The 18,048-nt window shown below is 39.6% G+C and overlaps 1 protein-coding gene across 1 annotated transcript; it reads right to left on the reverse strand.

Moving 5' to 3' along the window:
• Positions 1–14,627: 14,627 nt before the first annotated feature.
• On the reverse strand, positions 14,628–18,027 carry LOC105936839 (aldehyde dehydrogenase 7 family, member A1). The gene is made up of 2 exons (XM_012877840.3): positions 17,911–18,027; positions 14,628–16,651 (listed from the first exon to the last, which is right to left on the reverse strand). The coding sequence occupies exon 2, from the start codon at positions 16,644–16,646 to the stop codon at positions 15,018–15,020; it is 1,629 nt and encodes a 542-aa protein (XP_012733294.2). The 5' UTR covers positions 16,647–16,651; positions 17,911–18,027; the 3' UTR covers positions 14,628–15,017.
• Between the last annotated feature and the right edge of the window lie 21 nt (positions 18,028–18,048).

Genomic DNA, 18,048 nt, shown 5'->3' on the forward strand with positions numbered 1-18,048 from the left:
GTAATATAATCCTTTAGTCTGCAAACAGTAAAATAAGTGTTCCTCTGGTGAATTATGCAGATCATTAACTGTGCACTGAGGATTAATTAGGCTTATTATTTAAAATAACTTGCAAAAGGTTATCTAAAAACACCTGCATAGCAAATACAGTCCGCAAGCTTTTGAAATGCCTACTTAAAAAAAAAAAAAAAAAAAAAAAAAAAATATGCTGATACAGATGTCTGACCTGCCAGTTCGGATTGTGACGGATTCCTGTTTTCTCTCCGTGGACTTAATAAATAAATAAAAATAAAAATAAAAAAAAAAGGACGAAAAGATGATGCAGTTCTTTTTACAGAGGTTATAGTTTAGAATCCAACAGAAAATGAAGGAATTACAATACTAACGGATATATCCCTACATTTATCCGATCTTTTAGAAAAAAAAAAGGGCTTCATAGTTCAGGGTGTTAGCTGATGGGTCTGTAGACCGAAGATATAGTGACTGCTTATTTCAGATGCATTTAATGACCAGAGGGGAAAAAAAAAAAAATGTGTTTGACCTGCCAATCACTGTTAGAGACGGTCAAGGGCTGATTTTTTTTTTCTATATTTCCTTGTTAAAGGCATGGTGAATCTGGAGACTTAAACACTTTCACTTTCATCCGCCCCCCTGTTAAAAAGAAGTTAGAAAAGGAGGAGGGGAAAAGCACGGACAAATGTTTTACTGTCATGGCGGCCGGTTACTTTGCATTTCCTGATTTGCTGTCAGTCCAATACTTATTCCATTGTATTTCCATAAAAAAAAAAGTTAATGTTCACTCGGAAGTGCTGTCATCAAGCCAGGTATTGCAGAGTATTCCCCCGAAAATCCAACAGAAACAAGGTTTAATCAAATAAATGTAAGTTTGATAAAAGGAACAGACATATTTGGTGAACTTAAACTGTCCTAAACACAGATGTTTAGACGTAAAAGAAATGACCTTGAAAATACGCCACTGAAGTAGATCAGAACCATACATGGCCTCGTTTTTGTCTATGGAGTTTTTTTTTGTTTGTTACATTTTTCTACTTGGAATTCCCCCCGTTTTAAAAACAAGTCCTACATGTGTTAAATATAGGAGCATCATTTCATTCAGCATTTTCTTTTCTTCCCTCTTTTCCATCATATTTGTGTCATTTTTAACATCCAGTCTATTTCCAGCAGGCGTTAAAACCTAGCTGTCAAAATAGGCTGCATGATCAGAAAAATGTCAAATATTGGCCTGTATTAATCAGTTGTTAGCGAACCCTATTCTCCACCTGTACCTGCCTCCTGAGTGGCAAATTATTCAACATGGCTCCTTTTTCTAGTTGTGGGAATAAAAGTACAGCAAGATAAAAGCATTACATACTGTTTATTGTTGTTCTATGTTCTTTAACAGAGGGATCAGGTTTTTTTCCTCTCTACCTTTAGATTTGTAAACTAATAAGTTACTTATATAGCAAGAATGCACATTACCTGGAAGTTGGTGTTCTTTTAAAAATAACAGGATTTTCCCCCACTTTGGCTGAACAGACTGAGTGTTTATTACCTGGTGATTTAACACAGCTTGATCAAATTGCACTTAGCAGATCTGGATCGCAATTTTAGCATAAAAACAAAACAAAAAAACAAAGATATTTTTTGCCATATTTCCCACCCCTATACTCAGTTTTTACACAGTTCATAAAAAGAACAATGTGTAAAAAAGTCTCTAGTTTACATAATTAAGTGATGCTTCCAGGAACGTAAACCAAAGGCACAGGAATGTGGCATAGAAAAACAAAAAACAACAACAGATTAACATAAAAGAGGAAACAAGATGAGTGAAGGAAATTTTGGATAATTGCTCAAAGTAGAATTTGTAAAAAAAAAAAAAAAAAACACATTTAGGGAAAGAAAACAAATATGTTATCCATATTTATTTATATATAAATATATTTCTGTAGATAAATACAATTTGGTATAGCCTTTATTAGCCAACCTTTAGATATTTTTCTATTTATTGATAAACAAATTCCCCACATACAACAGGGTCCAAAGAGAAAAAATAAACTATAGAAATTTGTTCACAGTAGGGCTGGGCAATATGGACCAAAAATAATACCGTGATATTTTTAGGCTGAATGCTGACGTTCCACATTTATTTCAATACGTTTTTTCTTTTCATAAAGTAATTATAAAAATAAATCTCTAAAGATTTATCTTAAGTGTCTTACAGGCAAAAAAAAATTAACAAAAAGCTACAGCCGTAAATATCAGAAACAGTGAAAAAGAACCTAGTGGAATACATAAACACAACATAGACCATCTCGATATAAGCAACATAGTTTCAGCTTGTATCTCTTTTTTTTTTTTAAATCTCGATATTTTTAAAATCTCGATATATAGCCCATCCCTGGTTCACAAGCCTGGACAAATAAGTATTTTGGAAAAAATATTAAAGGAGCTATAAGTAATACTGACGCCTTCTGGCTCAAATCAGTACAACAGCTTGGCAATCACAACAATCTAATTTGCCGATTTTAAACGCCGTGAAACCCTTCAGAATTTTTACCAACACAGGACAGGTATACAATGTTGTATTCTGTTCCATTTTTTATCCGCTTCTCTTACATCTTCCATGTTTGCAGGCTACTGCTCTTTTGCCAAGATAAAATACCAAAATGCTGCGCTCCGCTTTGGCAACCCTGGGAACTATCATATGATTGGCTGAGGAACCAGGAAGTAAACAAGGGCTACACTCTGAACCGAAGTCATTCCAGACCGTAGCTCTAGGTTCGAAAGGAGAAAAATGTGACTAAGACATTGTTGATGAAGAGGACTGATTGTTTATAGGGAATGTTACTTCCATTCCAGGTGAGAAATGACAATGATTTAGGTTGATTTTGCAGTAAATATCCTACTTATAGCGCATTTAAACAAGCTCAACACACGCATGTTAAAAGCTTTTTTTTTTTTACATAAACGCTCATATTTTGCCACTTTGTCATTTCAGTTTAGCTTATTTATATAGTGCCAATTCACCACAAATGCCATTTTAAAGCACTTCACAACAACAACGGGTCAAAAGAATTCCAAATATCTGTGGCTTGACCTTTTCCCGTCGTCTTCTCGAGACCGTACGAGGCGGCAAATTTTCTTCCACCAGTATCTATCTCCCTCTACATTTCACGTCAACATTTTTATCACATTCTCTCCACACAAAAAGGGGTCAAAGACAGGCCCCTCATTTGGGAGAAAAAAAACTTCCCTCTGACCTTGGATAACCATTTTAGACATTTTCTCCACTGAGAACTAAACCAACTACATTTTGGTACGTCATAACTCGTTCCCGTTGACTAATACAGACATCTGGGGAATGAGGGAAATGATTAATCAGATTCCAGTAAGGTAAAAAAAGGATGCGTCTTCCTTCTCGTCGACCTATTAATGCCATTTATTCAGAGCATTGATATTTACACCAAGAGGACTTTTGTTCAAACTCAAGAAATATTTGGTAATCCGCCCTACTTTAATAAATCATTTCACTCCAATGACTTTAATCAACAACAAGAACATTATTGTCTTGTGTTTGTCCAGTTTGGTCCACTGTATTCAAATCAGTAAGGTAGGCAGAACTGATCAGCTGCCATTCATCCTAACATCTTTAACACAGATGATTATGAACTGCGTTAATGGATCAGACACCCGCCATTCAAAGATTACGTTTTACATGAATGGGATCTCCTTAAAGACCTTGACTTTTGAATCTGCAGTTCCTACGTCTTTCTCCCTAATTGAAACTTCCATGCAAACATATTTCTAGATATTTTTGGGGGTCAGTTTTTAAAAATCACACTCTGGACATTGGAGGACAAGACATTTGCGCTCAAAATGCATTGTTAATTTATACACATTCTTTTTTTTAATAAAAAGAGACCATGTTTGCTACTCTGTTAAGCAACTGGATGGAAAAAAAAAAAAAAAATCAGTGCCATTTTATAATCTATCATGGATGGCCGATAAAATTCCCAAACAACTCTGGCTGTTTTTTGTTTTTGTTTGTTTTTACATCTGAACTACCTTAGATTATGCTCAACTAAAGAACCACTGGTCTAATTTTAAAGCTTGATTTAAAGATCAAGCCATTTATCTTTGTAAGGCGCAGGTCTAAAAAGCGATAAAGGTATAGCAAATAAGTTTTAAAATGCTAATTTTGTTCCCCCGGCCCATCGTTTGAACAAATTCCTTATAATTAGACGCAAGAGAAAGAGCATTCTCCAGCTGCATGGATCGCAGTGTAATGGTGCATTTTCTCACCTGTTGCTGCACACTGTCCGTCAGCTGGCTAAAAGAAGGGTCTTAAACCCTCCCCCTACAGTTTCCACACACAGACTTTTTTAATTATACTCAATATTCTATTTATTTTAAATGCTCTGATTGGTGATTTGCAGATTAAACACTGAAAATCTCAATTTCCCCAGCGTATTAACCATGTCAAAGCTAAGAACGCCCACGATTTTTGGTCCACAAAACGCATCGTCTACGCCAGGGATGGGCAACTGGCGGCCCGGGGGCCGCACACGGCCCTCGTCATCACTCAGGGCGGCCCGCGAATAGAGCAATAATAATTTAATAATGATAAAAAAAATAAAAATAAAAATGTAATTATACTTTTGACCGATAGGGGGCCGTACCCAAACAATAGAGGGCATGGGCCGCTTTGCCGAGAAAGTCAAATTTTCAGACAAAATGGGAAGAAGTATGGACATGGGGAATTTTTTTATTTGTTGGTCTCTTGTCATTTACACACAACAATAAACCGTGAGAGCCGACGTGAGTTTTGAAACTGCAAAGCTTTGTCTTAAGCGGACGATCAGACGTGCATCTACACAGCACCGCGTTGAGTGTGATGCATTCGTGAGCGTCAGAAAGCTATGGTGCATTCAGGAGCATGGGACATTAGATTTTTCAGAATAAAAAGCTAACAGATGTGCATAAGCAAAAAGTAACAGAAATAAAATTATAGAGCATTCAGTATTGTAAGAAAGCCCACACCGTTTCTGGATAGACACATTATTTTTTGAGTTAAGTTCTGTTCGTTTTATGCCTCTTTCCTTGTAAATTTGAAATGTCCCATGCTCCTGAATGCATTGATATGGAGGAGTTTAAATTCCTTTTTTGCAATTTTTTTTTAAAGCAAACGGTTTGTCTTTTGCTTAAGGACATATTAAATTCATCTAAAATTTGTTCTTATTGAGAATAATTTGTAGCGTCTTTCATATCCAATTATTTGAAGTGTGTGGTCATGTGGCCCTCCAATGGTCGTGCTGAAAAAAATGTGGCCCTCTTTATCATGGAAGTTGCCCATCCCTGGTCTACGCTGATGGGCTATTTCCAAGTTTAATAAAAACCAGCGAATATAGGATAGGACCTACGCTTTGATCGATCAGTCTTAATCTTACAATTGATTAATCTTTTGTAAGATTTAAAAACTACCGCCTCTAATCATTGAATTCCTCTTATGTGTTATAGACGTAAAATGAATATATATATATTTGCAATCTATCGCATTTGATAAAGCATTTGATAAACAACTCGTCTAAAAAGCATTTGACAGATGTTTCATGTGTTTTGTTTTTTTGTTTTTTTATCTGATCTTACTTGAATTGATTATTAGATCAACTAATGTGACAAAACAAAATATGAAATTTGACACATTCAGCTTTATTCGGGACACTGGATCCACCAGAACTAGTTACCGCTTGCTGATGACATGATGAAACCAGCAGACTGGTGACATGATTCCCTCCATTATTACTTCACGGCTTTTCACACATACACACTGGAAGAAAAAAAACAGGTTAAAGAGACTATACTACGTTATAATGTGTTGGCTTTTATAGGCTGATGATGTAGCGGAGATGAGTCTGTGGAGCAGAGCAGGGCCCCCCGGCCGTCACACCACCAGTTGATACCGATAAGGCGGCGGGCTGGCCGTGTCCATTAATTACTAGAAAACACGCAGGGAACGGTGCAACAACGAGAAAGAGAGAGAGAAAACGAGCTTTTAAAAAATTTAGAAACAAAAGCGTAAATGCGAGTCAAAGACAGCAAGTTTGCTCGCTCGTAGTTTCCGCCCTACAAGGCGGTAAAAAGCCGCGTCAGGATAGCTGGTGGATTTGTAGGCTGTGGAAAGCTGAGGGGAGAAAAAAAAAAAAAAAGGGGGGGGGGGGGACGCGGAATTGAGCCATTAAAGAGACTGAGTCTGGGAGCCGTTATTCCAACCGTTATTCCAACGGCCGCAACCGCAGCTGCCACAGGGACCGTGTCACGGTTCTGGACGTTTCTGGGACTCCACTGAGGTTGCGAAAACAAAAATAAACCCGCTCCGAGCAAAAACAGGAAATAGCCCTAAACACACACACATTCACACACAGAGAGCCAGACAGGCGACCAAAACACCAAATACGAGACTGCACGTCCTCACCTGAAAAAAAAGAGGCGTTCTGTCTCAGTCCCGTTCCTCCCGTCCGAGTCGCACCGAGGTGTTTTCACAAGACAACCATGGCGTCGGCTGGTGGGGGGGAAGAGAGAGAGGTGGGGGGAGAAACCGTGGAGAGGAGCCGCGTTAATTTCCACAGTTTAAATCCGCTTTGAGGGTCAGAAGTGAGCAGCAGCCGCTCGGATCGGATTTGACTGAAATTTTCACCAAGCAGGCTAATCACCACACCCATGAAAGTGGGAACATGGCAACAGCCTACCGCGAGGGGTGTACGCTGGTTGGCGAGCTCATACTATAATTGTTTTTAAATCAGAACGTCGCGAATAAACACCGTATTCTACCTCTAAGTTGATTTATGTTTACATTAATAATCTAAAACAGGGCCCCTGACAGGAATACACTCGCTTGCTAAACATATTTGGAAAAGGTCTGAAACGGGCGTCCCCTCCCTGTATAATGGTACAGTCTGCCAGCCCCCTCTACAAAAAGGAACCGAGTGGGATACAGGAAACAAAATATTAGACTTGTAAAGCTTTTTAATGTAAGAAAGTAGTAACGGAAGTACAAGCAGTTGTAGTCCTACTTCACTTATTGGATTATTTAAATACAACTACACAAATACAACACATGCGCCTTCCCCCCCCCCCCCCTTTTTTTCTTTTGAAAGATACATAATCAGTGTTTTTCTTTCACTTACAAATATGGAGATTAAGTAAACCAACAGCTTGGGAATGAAGCAACGACTTCCAATGCCAGATTTCACAAAATGAGAAGTTTTAAAAGGGACACTGAAGAAATCCCTGCTAATTCTGCTTTTTATGTGCACTTGAGTCAATGACATCACAATAACCGAGTGACTGCAGCTCAATTCTGCTGTTTACCAAAGAGTACCCCCACAACCCTTACCTTTGCTACTTCAGTTTCGTGCCTGTAATTAAGCTATTTCATACCCATGTACTTAAAACTGCCGTGAATCAGTTTATTTTACTTTGTTACTATGTTTCATTGACCACAAATAGTCATAACATGCTAAAATCTCAAGTATTTGATTTCATTTTAGGTTATCCCCCCTCCCCCAAACTTTGTTGTTGGACTTTATTTTTGTTGTTTTGGCCCTGATTCCTATTTGAATGCGTTGACTCTTAGAAAATCTGAGAACGTTTGACCTCTTTTCAAACCAAGATAAATCTAAGCAACCCACTGTTAAATATAATTTATTACAGTAGAAAATAATTTAACTTCTTTCTAATCCAAACAGGTATGAAATATTTGAATCGCAATGGATTCATGAAGTGTTTGAACAATGAGAATGGTAATAATAATAAAAGGTTTCTGTGCATATTTGACACAAAAACAATTAAATTGTGTTTTCTTCTTGAATCATGCTAGATTGTTGTATGCTTTGCTGCTTGCTGTCAGAACTATAGCTTATCCTAGCCATTTTTCTCTTTCTGGTGAGTGATTGGATGGGATAGGATGGGGTGGGACACACACTTCTTCTCATTGGTGCTAAATGAAATGATGCCAATGAAACAGGCTTCAACTTTGAAACCATGTCAATGTAAAACATTGACCATATCATTTTTAGGCTCAATATGATTGATGAATACAAGGGAAGACCTTTGAAGGAAGAATTTAATCAAAACATGTGACTAAAGGGTGAGTAAAACAAGTGAGACAGAAACGGGCATGTTCAAGACAACGCCTTGTGTGATGTCGCCAGAGGCCAATGAATATTAGGGGTTGTTTTTGGGAGGGAAGGTTTTTATCTTGGTTATGTAACAACTTAAACAAAACAGCAAAACAAATAGAAAAAGTGATCATTAACTGTTTATGTGACAAACTACATCTGAAGTAATTTTGATTGATTTCACAGAAAAAGTATGGCCAGCAGCTTTAAATTAGATTACTTGTTTGAATGTTTTTTTAATGAGACCATCTGGAAATCACATTAAAAAGACAAACATCTCAACCAGAGCCAATCACAAAAGTCACCCTTAAGCACAACAATAGTTTGGTCAAAATCTAAATTATTCCAAAATTATGACCCGTTTTCAATTCCATTTTTTGTCACTAAAATTCATAAGTTCAATTTACATTTGGAAAGACAAACACCTCCAAATAAGGAATGGTGGTTTGCCGTAGTTCACAGCTTATGTTTGCCCTTTAATTCATAATTCAGAGCAGATATAACGCCGCCATCTTGCAGATGGAAGCTGGATTCAGTATCGGACTTTTTCCATCCTTGTTTACTGGGTTTTTCTCCTCCTCTCTCCCTTGATAGACGTGTAGTTATTCCACGAATCTGACACTTCCTCAATGTGTACGCTCAGGTCAGGAAACATTTAAATCTTTGTATTTTCTCACGGTTCAGCCACGCATTACCCAAGCAGTCATTCCCACCCTTTACCCTGGATAGTATTTTTCAGGTTTAGCATAAAGAGCGGGAAAAATAACCCTGGTTAAAGAAGAAAATAGAATATTTTTCAAATAATATTTTAGCAAGAAAACTAAAATGCAAAAATAATCAGTTCAATAGAATAACTTTATTTCCCATTACTCAGAAACAGACAAAGAAATGTTCCCCTAACTTAACAAACACGACTAACGTTTTTTATTTGTTTCTTCTTCTAAAAACTGATTGAAATTTTTACTGAAACAAAACTTTGAATCTAAAAATGTCAACCATTTATCGCAATTTCTTCTATAAAATAAGATGCACGGTAACATAAAATAAAAATCCTAATCCACAACGGACCAGGAAAAATTAAGTAATCTGCCCGGCCCGTGCGTAGTTATTCTGATGCTAACTTAATAACGCAAACTGATACTTAGAAGTCATGAGAGAGTTTGGGTCAGGATAACATCCAAAACGTGCAAATGTCTAATTTTGCATTGTGCCAGGAGACAGCTGTGCCGCTGCGTGCTTCGCCTGCAGTGGGCTCATTCAAAAGGATCTCTCTCTCACACTCACTCTCTCCATTAGAACAGGATGAATTTTTTATGGGGCCAATGAAAGGGAGCAGTGGGATAGGCTTTTCCATAGCTCTGCACGAGCCGTAATCAATGGAGGGAGGATGAAAGTTTCAACAGCCCTTGGTTTCCTTTGGGAGAGGCATGGGGTCAGATTAAGTCTAATTGAATTCAGTTACACAGCAGTGGTTTAGGTGTGTCTTACCAATTTAGCCCTAAACAGATTATGAGGATTAGAATTAACATGATAGCAAAAGATTGTCAGAATGGGGTTTACCATTAGTTCAGCTCTGATAATATCATTCTTTCTTTCCCAGGTATTCTTCCAAAAACTAGTAAATAAAGAGCAATTCTTCCATCTTTGCACTACTTAAACTGTTTAAATATATATATATATATATATATATATATATATATATATATATATATAACAAAATAAGGCACCAAGTTGTCTGCTCTAAGAGTCTGGTAAGCAGAATAAGGGTGAATTTCATCAGCCAGCTGGGTGTCACAGTCAGGAAAAGCATCTCCTTGGCCAATCAGGTCCCCTGTTCTATTGCTTGGCAACCAAAAGGGATGGAGGTAGGGCAAAATGACAATGTAAAAATAGCACATCAATAGCCAAAGAAAGGCAAATAAGTCAGGGAGGCTATAAATAGCCCAGTAGAGTCCATAACGGGCATTGTATACAGTAATTCATGTGTAATGTTGCTTGCCTGTCTGACAATTTATTTGCATGGATGCAAATTCAGCTCGAGTAGTTCACAAGTAGCAGAAAACACTATAGCAGAGACACACAGTGACAGTACTGTGGATAGATTACATCATTTGAATAAGTTGTCTGTTTTTAGAGTTCATTGGAAACATCTCATGTTGTTTCTCCACCAAGAGAGGTTCTTCCCACCGTGGTCATCAGGCTTCTCCAGTATCCCACTACTTGTTGGATGTTTTGCATAAATGCAAATAAAGAAGAAAGGTTCGCTAATTTGAATGTGATAACACTAGTTTCATCAATAAACAGGTTTGCAAGTCAAAAGGGAATTTAGGGTTTAGCAGTTCACATGAATACGCACTTGATTTCTGGTATTTTCATATGGTTTAATAAAGGGATGTTTTTATTGGGCCAGATATTGAGTTAACATATGAAATTAGAATTTCACCAGACAGTAAAGCAAACGTTTCTTTGATGTCACTTTTCGGGGGGGAAAGCCGTTATCAAATATATTCGAGGTCACAAATTTTCAAAGAGGACTTCCAGTACGTGGGTGACCAAATCAAACACATGGACCTTTCCAATGCATGTTTAATATGCACGCCCTCCCCCCTCCTGACGTGGTGACACTGCCTGACAAGCCTCTGTGTAATACTTCCAGTGTATCAAAGGCAATTAAAAGGTGTAGCAAGAGTAAAACCTTAAAAGGTTTTATCTGGGCCGTCTTATCCAACAGACATCTCTGGGGGAGGGGGGGGGGGGGGGGGGGGGCTGGCCGTTGCTACAGTAACCATCACAAATGGCAACTGACGTCAAGAAGGTAGGAGAAATACCAGGGAGAGCCGGAGCTGCTATGCATTATGGATTATTGAAGAAAGGGCCCTCTTGAAGTGTGCAAAGTGACTTAAAATATGCGTGCCGGGTTGAGTTTTCTACCCCGTCTCCTCTTCAGATTCGCTGTGATGAGGAAAATAGATGATGACAGTGCCTGGGTTGTATTTGCTGACTGTCAGACCTTTAACTCGGTATGATTACAAGTGTACATTTTGTGTCAAACACGGCCGAGTATAATTTACCCTAGAAGAAATAATTCCCCACTCTCCAAAATTGAAAATAATAATCTTTTGATGTGTGTTAAAAACCTCATTGCTGGCTTTTTGTGTAAATGAATGTGACTCAAATGATTGATTATCCTTTTTTACCACTCGCCAAGTGCTCCAAGAGTACAAAATGAAACGGGCTAGAAAGCAATTGTAGTGGAAAAAAAGGGAAACTTGCCGCAGAACTCTGTCTATGTTCTGCTACTTTGCAATCTGTAGTATAGTTGTTGAAAGTATTAATAGAGAATTTGGTAAAATTTACTAAGGCACTCAGCATATTAGAAGAAAAAAACACCAGTAGAGATATGCAACAAGCTTTGAAACTAGTACAAAATATATTTAGAACTTGACATTAATAGCTTTGAGCCTACTCTGGAGGGCCTCCAGAGTAAGCTCAGTTTTAGGCCCTTTTGTTATTTATGTTTTGTTAATAATATTGGAAAGAATGTTTCTACATCTAAATTACACCTTTATGTGAATGACACCGTCCTTCACTCAGCTGGCTGTTGACTGCCTTTCAGCGGCTGCGGGTGTCCGTGCCTCTTCTTGCATGGCATCCTGACCCCTGTTCTGTCACCCCAAACATACACTGACTGTACCACAATAAAACCCATTCTGCAAAGTATATTTTCCCTAAGTAACTTACAAACATAAATAAAATATTGATCTTGTATTAACTGGTTTACACATAACAGACAATTTTCCCAATCTAAAGTGTTACGGTGCCAAGAATGGATTGAAATGCTGTTTTTAAAGTTTTATACGTCATAGACTGTGTTTTAATTAATCGGTTATCAGTGAAGAATAATCCAGTGGAGTTCTGAACAGCCTAAATATGTACAATTTCAAACTAGAACTAGGCAAACTCCTTCTGGACATTTCTAAAAGCACCAAAATGGCTTTTTAATGTAGCACCAAACGATTAGCTTTAAATAATATACTAACTTTAGCGTATTCAGGTACATGCGTAGTACAACGAGTCTTCCTTCCAGTGCTCAATGCCAATTTAACATAACATGCAGCAGTGGAGTCAATAAAGGTGCAAGCAAACATACCTTTTCCTTATTATAATAATTTTATTCAGATCTTTAAATCAACCTTTTCATTTTAGTTTTATGGGTTTATTAAAGTTCCATCATGCCCTGGTCTCTCAGGGAGAGTTTAAAGCTTCTTCAAAGACTTCTCTGACTGAAAAGCAAAAATGTATTTATTAACCTGAATGTTGTAGCTATATTTTGTTGACATATGTTAATGTTGAAGTCAAACTTTTAACTTGTAGATTGTAACCTTTCTAGATCTGGTATATCGCTTTTGGAGGGAAATTGGTGGAATACATGAAAAAATAAAAATGAAAAACACAATAAACCACATATTACCCTTTGACCCAAGGTTGAGTTCTAGCGTAATCTGATGGTGCATGAGAGATGGTCATAAAAAGCAGCAAGTTTTGCAGATAAAGTTGCAGCCAGCTTTGCTTTAAGTACTTCGGCACCTCAAAACGATGAAGCTAGAGACATGTGTGTGAAAGAAAATGGGCCATTTTGAAGATTTTTTTTAACCCAGTGGCAAAAATCTTTTACTGGAAAAAAAAATCAAACTTCTCAGCATGTCCTCTAAAATGCCTAATGTTACCACTTGAAAGGGCTTATTGAAGCGCTCCATTTATTTTTCTACGAGAAGCTGCAGAGGAAATGTACAAAGTCAAAAAGTGTGATTATTTCGTGCGAGGGGAATCCCAGATGCTTGTGTAAAAATCATGGGTTGACAAGTCGCCAACGAGATCTGAGTTTCCCTAAAAAGTGACTCTCACAACACGGGCACAGAGGGGGAATAAATTAGAGGAAGTATGGAACAACCCTGGTGTGCTAATGCCACCCTTTTGAAATGCCTCCCATCACTGCAGCACCGCTATGAGATGATCATTAATTTATTACCACGAGCTCATAATTATTTTTGCTTGACATTTTGGTGCACCGCAGGTTGTGCACATGGGATAAGACCAACTTAGCTGCCTGATAACCAAACACAAGGCTTGACACTGGATAAATTGACATCATCCAAAATCCATCATTGCTACAGTTACAGATCTAAAGTGTTTTAGCTCAACAAATCTCCACTTTAATAAAATAATACATTTTTACAGAGGACATATTATAAAAAAATGTGTTTTCGTGAGCCTGTGGCAGAGCAGACGAGGTGACTGACATCTCAACCACACTGCTGCTGCTGTGCAGAAAAGAAAAGCTAGATTTCATGTAAAAACAGTTGAGGCTGGTCTACCTTTTTGCTGAGAAGATGAGACGCAGAGGAAGTGGACTGCTTATGTCCCGAGAGGCATGGACTGACAGTCGCAACACAGTGCTGTGGTTTCGCTTCTTCTTTTCAGTGGCGAGCGGCGTGGATGCTGCTGGGAGAGGCCGCAAGTTAAAGGATTGTAAAAGCAGGGCTGGAGCACGAGTGGCGAGCAGCCGAGTGGGAGGTGTGGGTGGGAGGAGTGGAGCTGGAGTAGTATTTTTATTAAAGAGGCACAGCTGATTTCTTCAGTACTATTTGGTATTATGTGACATGCACATTTCTTTTCTGAAATCTAGTATAGCTAACAGCATGAAATTGACTTCATGTTATGAAAATTTGCTATCTTGAAGATAATGCTCAAATGGCCATGAGCGAAACCCAACACCAGTGTTTTACTAACAATACAAATAAGCAAAAACAAGGTCAAAAAAGGGATTTTGAACTGAATTTTGCTCTTACAAGTCAACTAGATGAGATTTGATTACTGAAATCGATTCCCCTCCTGTTGTGCCAAACTGCGACAGATATCGGTTGTGTTTGGGCCGGCTCTACACAGATTTCCCAACTGGGCGGCAGTCTATTTTTAACGTGTTGCTCCTGGTACTGCATGTCTTTTGGTCATAACGCGTGTCACATTATAACAGGTCACCCAAATGTGAATAAAAAAATATATATTTGGAAATGCACTTCCCTTATGCAACTCAATTTATCATTATGCTGGTAGGCGTCTGTTTAAAAAGTTTAAATTAGTAAAAAACAAAACTCATGCCACTGCCAATAATCTCATAAAATTATCTACAATGACTAATTATGGCCTGCAGTGCATGTTTATGCAAATGTTTGTTGCTTATGAAAGTTTTTTTTTAAACTTAAACTGTTAACAGATATTTGTAGCATTTCATTTTCATTAATGAATGATACTTCCACTATGTAAATGGACATGACATAAAGCTAGCCATTCTACTTTTAGTCCCATGTGATTTCACTGCTTTTTAATTGAGCTTTGTTTTACATTTTAACACATTTAATATTCCCGAAAGTAGAGTCCAAACAGCAAGTGTTTTGTTAACTACATTTATTAACAAGCTCTTTAATCATTCAAGTTCATTGACATTTCTCTTCCAAAATAGTTTTTTTTTTTTTTACAGTATAAAGCCTTGGGTACAGTCATCTAGTTACCAAGCAGACCCTTATGTGCTTGTAAAAAAAGTGCACATTAACATTTTGAGATTAGCATTTGACCTGAATTTGACCTGAACAGAAAATTATCCAAACTTGTTTCATATGCAGGATTAGCATCAACATTCATGACTAAACGCCGCTTTAAAATTATTCCCAGGTTTTTCCACATTTCCTGCTGACCTTACTGAATGCAAAGGCAAATGTTTTGCACTATTTAACATCGTGAAAACTACAAAGATTTAGTGTTGCGGAAGTGCACTAGAGGGCATCACTCGAACTTGATGCCCTGCGCCAGGGGAAGATCCTTGCTGTAGTTTATCGTGCACGTCGAGCGCCTCATGTACTGCTTCCAAGAATCGCTGCCCGATTCTCTTCCACCGCCGGTGTGTTTCTCGCCGCCGAACGCTCCTCCGATCTCAGCCCCGCTTGTGGGAATGTTGACATTCACGATGCCACAGTCGGACCCTTTGGGCCCCATCCAGCGGAAGACTCTGCCCATATCTTTGGTGAAGATGCTGCTGGACAGGCCCTGCTTGACCTCGTTGTTCCAGGCAAAGGCTTCCTCTTCCGTCTTGAACTTGAGCACATAGAGGATGGGGACGAAGGTTTCGGTGTGGACGATGGGCGCGTCATGAGGCAATCCTGTAATGATGGTGGGCTCCACGTAGTTTCCAGGACGATCCATCACCTTTCCCCCGCAGACCACGGTACCCCCCTGCTGCTTGGCCTGCTCAATGGCAGCCAGATACTGCTCCACGGCTTGTTTGGTGTGCAGGGGGCCGTAGAGGGTGCTTGGGTCCCAAGGGTCTCCGATGCGAACTTGTTTGTAGGCCTTCGCCACCCTCTCAACCACTGTGTCGTGGACACTCTCGTGGAGCATCAGCCTCCTGGTTGTGGTGCAGCGCTGGCCGGCAGTCCCTACCGAAGCAAACACGGCGGAGGGAACCACCAGGCTCAGGTCTGCGTCCTCAAACACGATAATGGCGTTGTTTCCGCCGAGCTCCAACAACTTGCGTCCAAACCTCTCCTGCACCATCATGGCCACGAGCTTCCCGACGTGGGTGCTGCCGGTGAACGACACAAGATCCACGCGTTCGTCCTTCGCCATGGCAGTGCCGATGTCGGCGCCGCCGCAGGTCATGGAGCAGATGGCCCCGGGCAGATTGTTCTGTTCCAGCACCTCAGCCACTATTTTGGTGACTGCAACACTGGTCAGAGGGGTGGTCGGGGCACCCTTCCAGAGGCAGACGTTGCCACAGGTCAGGGCGATGGCGTTGTTCCAGCCGTAGACAGCCACAGGGAAGTTAAAGGCCGTGATGACGCCGACGAGGCCAACTGGGTTCCACTGCTCCAGAAGAGCGTGCCCGGGTCTTTCGGAGGGAAGGATGGGCCCACCAATCATCCTCGACAGACCGACAGCGTAATCACAGACGTCAACGTACTCCTGCACTTCGCCCACTCCCTCAACATAGATCTTACCCATCTCTAGAGAAACCAGACTTCCGAGCACCTTGATTTTCTTTCTTAATGCATCCCCGATCTGCCTCACAATCTCTCCCCTCTTTGGAGCTGGAATATCTGCCCACACCTTCCAGGCCTCCCTCGCCTTCTGGACGGTTTCTTCGTACTCTGCCAACGTAGCCTGAGTAACTCTGGCTATCGGCTCATTGTTGGCGGGGCAGTAGGACGTGACCACCTCGCCGCTGCCCCCCCAGCTCCCGTTGTAAACCCCTGGGTTGTCCTCGGATAAACCCAGCTCCTTCAGCCACGAGTATTTGGGCTGGTTGATGAGGAGACTCGACATGGCCGCTGACTGGTGGCAGCGAACAGATGCAAATTCGTTTCTCAAAAGTAGCCTGCTGTGCCGGGCAAGGGTCAGAGTAAGGCAGCGCTGCATGGATGCTGAAAACCAAGGTCAGAGTTAAAAATTAATTTCACATGTCAGACGACACTGAGAAGTGAATAATCTTACAGATCAATCAATCTACAAGGTTATAATTTAACTCAAAACTTCCAACAGAAAAAGTGTGCCTCGTTTGTCGAAATCGAATCCTAAAATTGAAAACAAGTGAGGTTAAAACGCTCAACGCATACAGATATTTGGCATACTTATTTGAAGCGTATTTCTTTTTAAATGTAAAGAGAGGTCATGCATTATTCAACTGGTACTGAAGTTATGTGTCGGCTTCCGTCTTGAAACATCTGAATGTAAACTGGAGCTATGAGAATTTTTTTTATTTTGAATTTATTATTATTTTTTTATTTCTTGACTTTATTTTTTTCCATACAGGGTGAGGGGAGATGATTAATATCTTAGAGGGGCCTTCAATAAAACTTAACTTGTAAATACGCAAAAAATGCATGCGTATTTAAACATTAATACCGCAATCATGATGGAAATTATTTATATTGTGCAGCTCTAGATAGAGTTGTACCATAATAATTTACCGCTGAATGCCTCATAAAATCCTTCCTGCTTGTGGCAATCGGACTCAAGTGCAATAATTAATCATTCTAATATTGTAAATGTTTTTTCGTTACTTTTTATGTCTAAAGATACTATACTGTGTCCTAAATATATATATATAAATACACTGTACTACTTGTATGCATCTCTTGACACTTTGAGGACACCACACTGGCACAGCATTCTGATTCTTAATTCTGATTCTTGAACTTGTCCATACAAAAGGTTATTTAATAATTCTGCATCTCAGGGTTTGCATGCTCACATATTGAAATTGTCCTCTTCTTTGCCCCCAAACTTTTACCGGGTTACGTAACCGTACCTGTTCTCAAAAGAACGGCACACCGAATGATTACCCAACCTTATACGCCAATGTTGGGCAATCACAAAGATGTTGTCTCTGACACGAAGGCATTCACCATATTGATTAAACGGGAGAGAGCCACTCTTTAAATGTCACTTTTAACTGCAAGATTACTCTGACACTTTTGCGTGTCTAAAACTCCCAGCATGTGTTGAGGTGCTATATTTGCGCGATGAGGTGACACTGTATTGAGATTAACGACCGTGGACTCAAGGTCTTCCGGTCAACAGCCGCTAAATTGGCTGTGTTGCTACAGATCTAGCATCTGCATGTTAATTTATTGTCTAAAAAGCAAGTAAACGCTAGCTATGGTCATTTTTATGTACTCACGTTGCTGTAAAGCCGACTAGGCCACGTCCAGTCCGGAGCAGGGAAGTACTCGCTTTCTTAAACGGAAGCACCTCTGCTGTGCTGACTTCTGATTGGACGGCTGAGCCGACGCACAGTGGCGCCTGCTTTGTCAGAGCG

Source organism: Fundulus heteroclitus, chromosome 9 (assembly GCF_011125445.2).
Source record: "Fundulus heteroclitus isolate FHET01 chromosome 9, MU-UCD_Fhet_4.1, whole genome shotgun sequence".
NCBI classification, from domain to species: Eukaryota; Metazoa; Chordata; class Actinopteri; order Cyprinodontiformes; family Fundulidae; genus Fundulus; species Fundulus heteroclitus.

Excerpts from the sequence above, each read along its gene's own strand:
- LOC105936839 (XM_012877840.3), bottom strand. The coding sequence starts at position 16,646 with ATGCAGCGCTGCCTTACTCTGACCCTTGCCCGGCACAGCAGGCTACTT.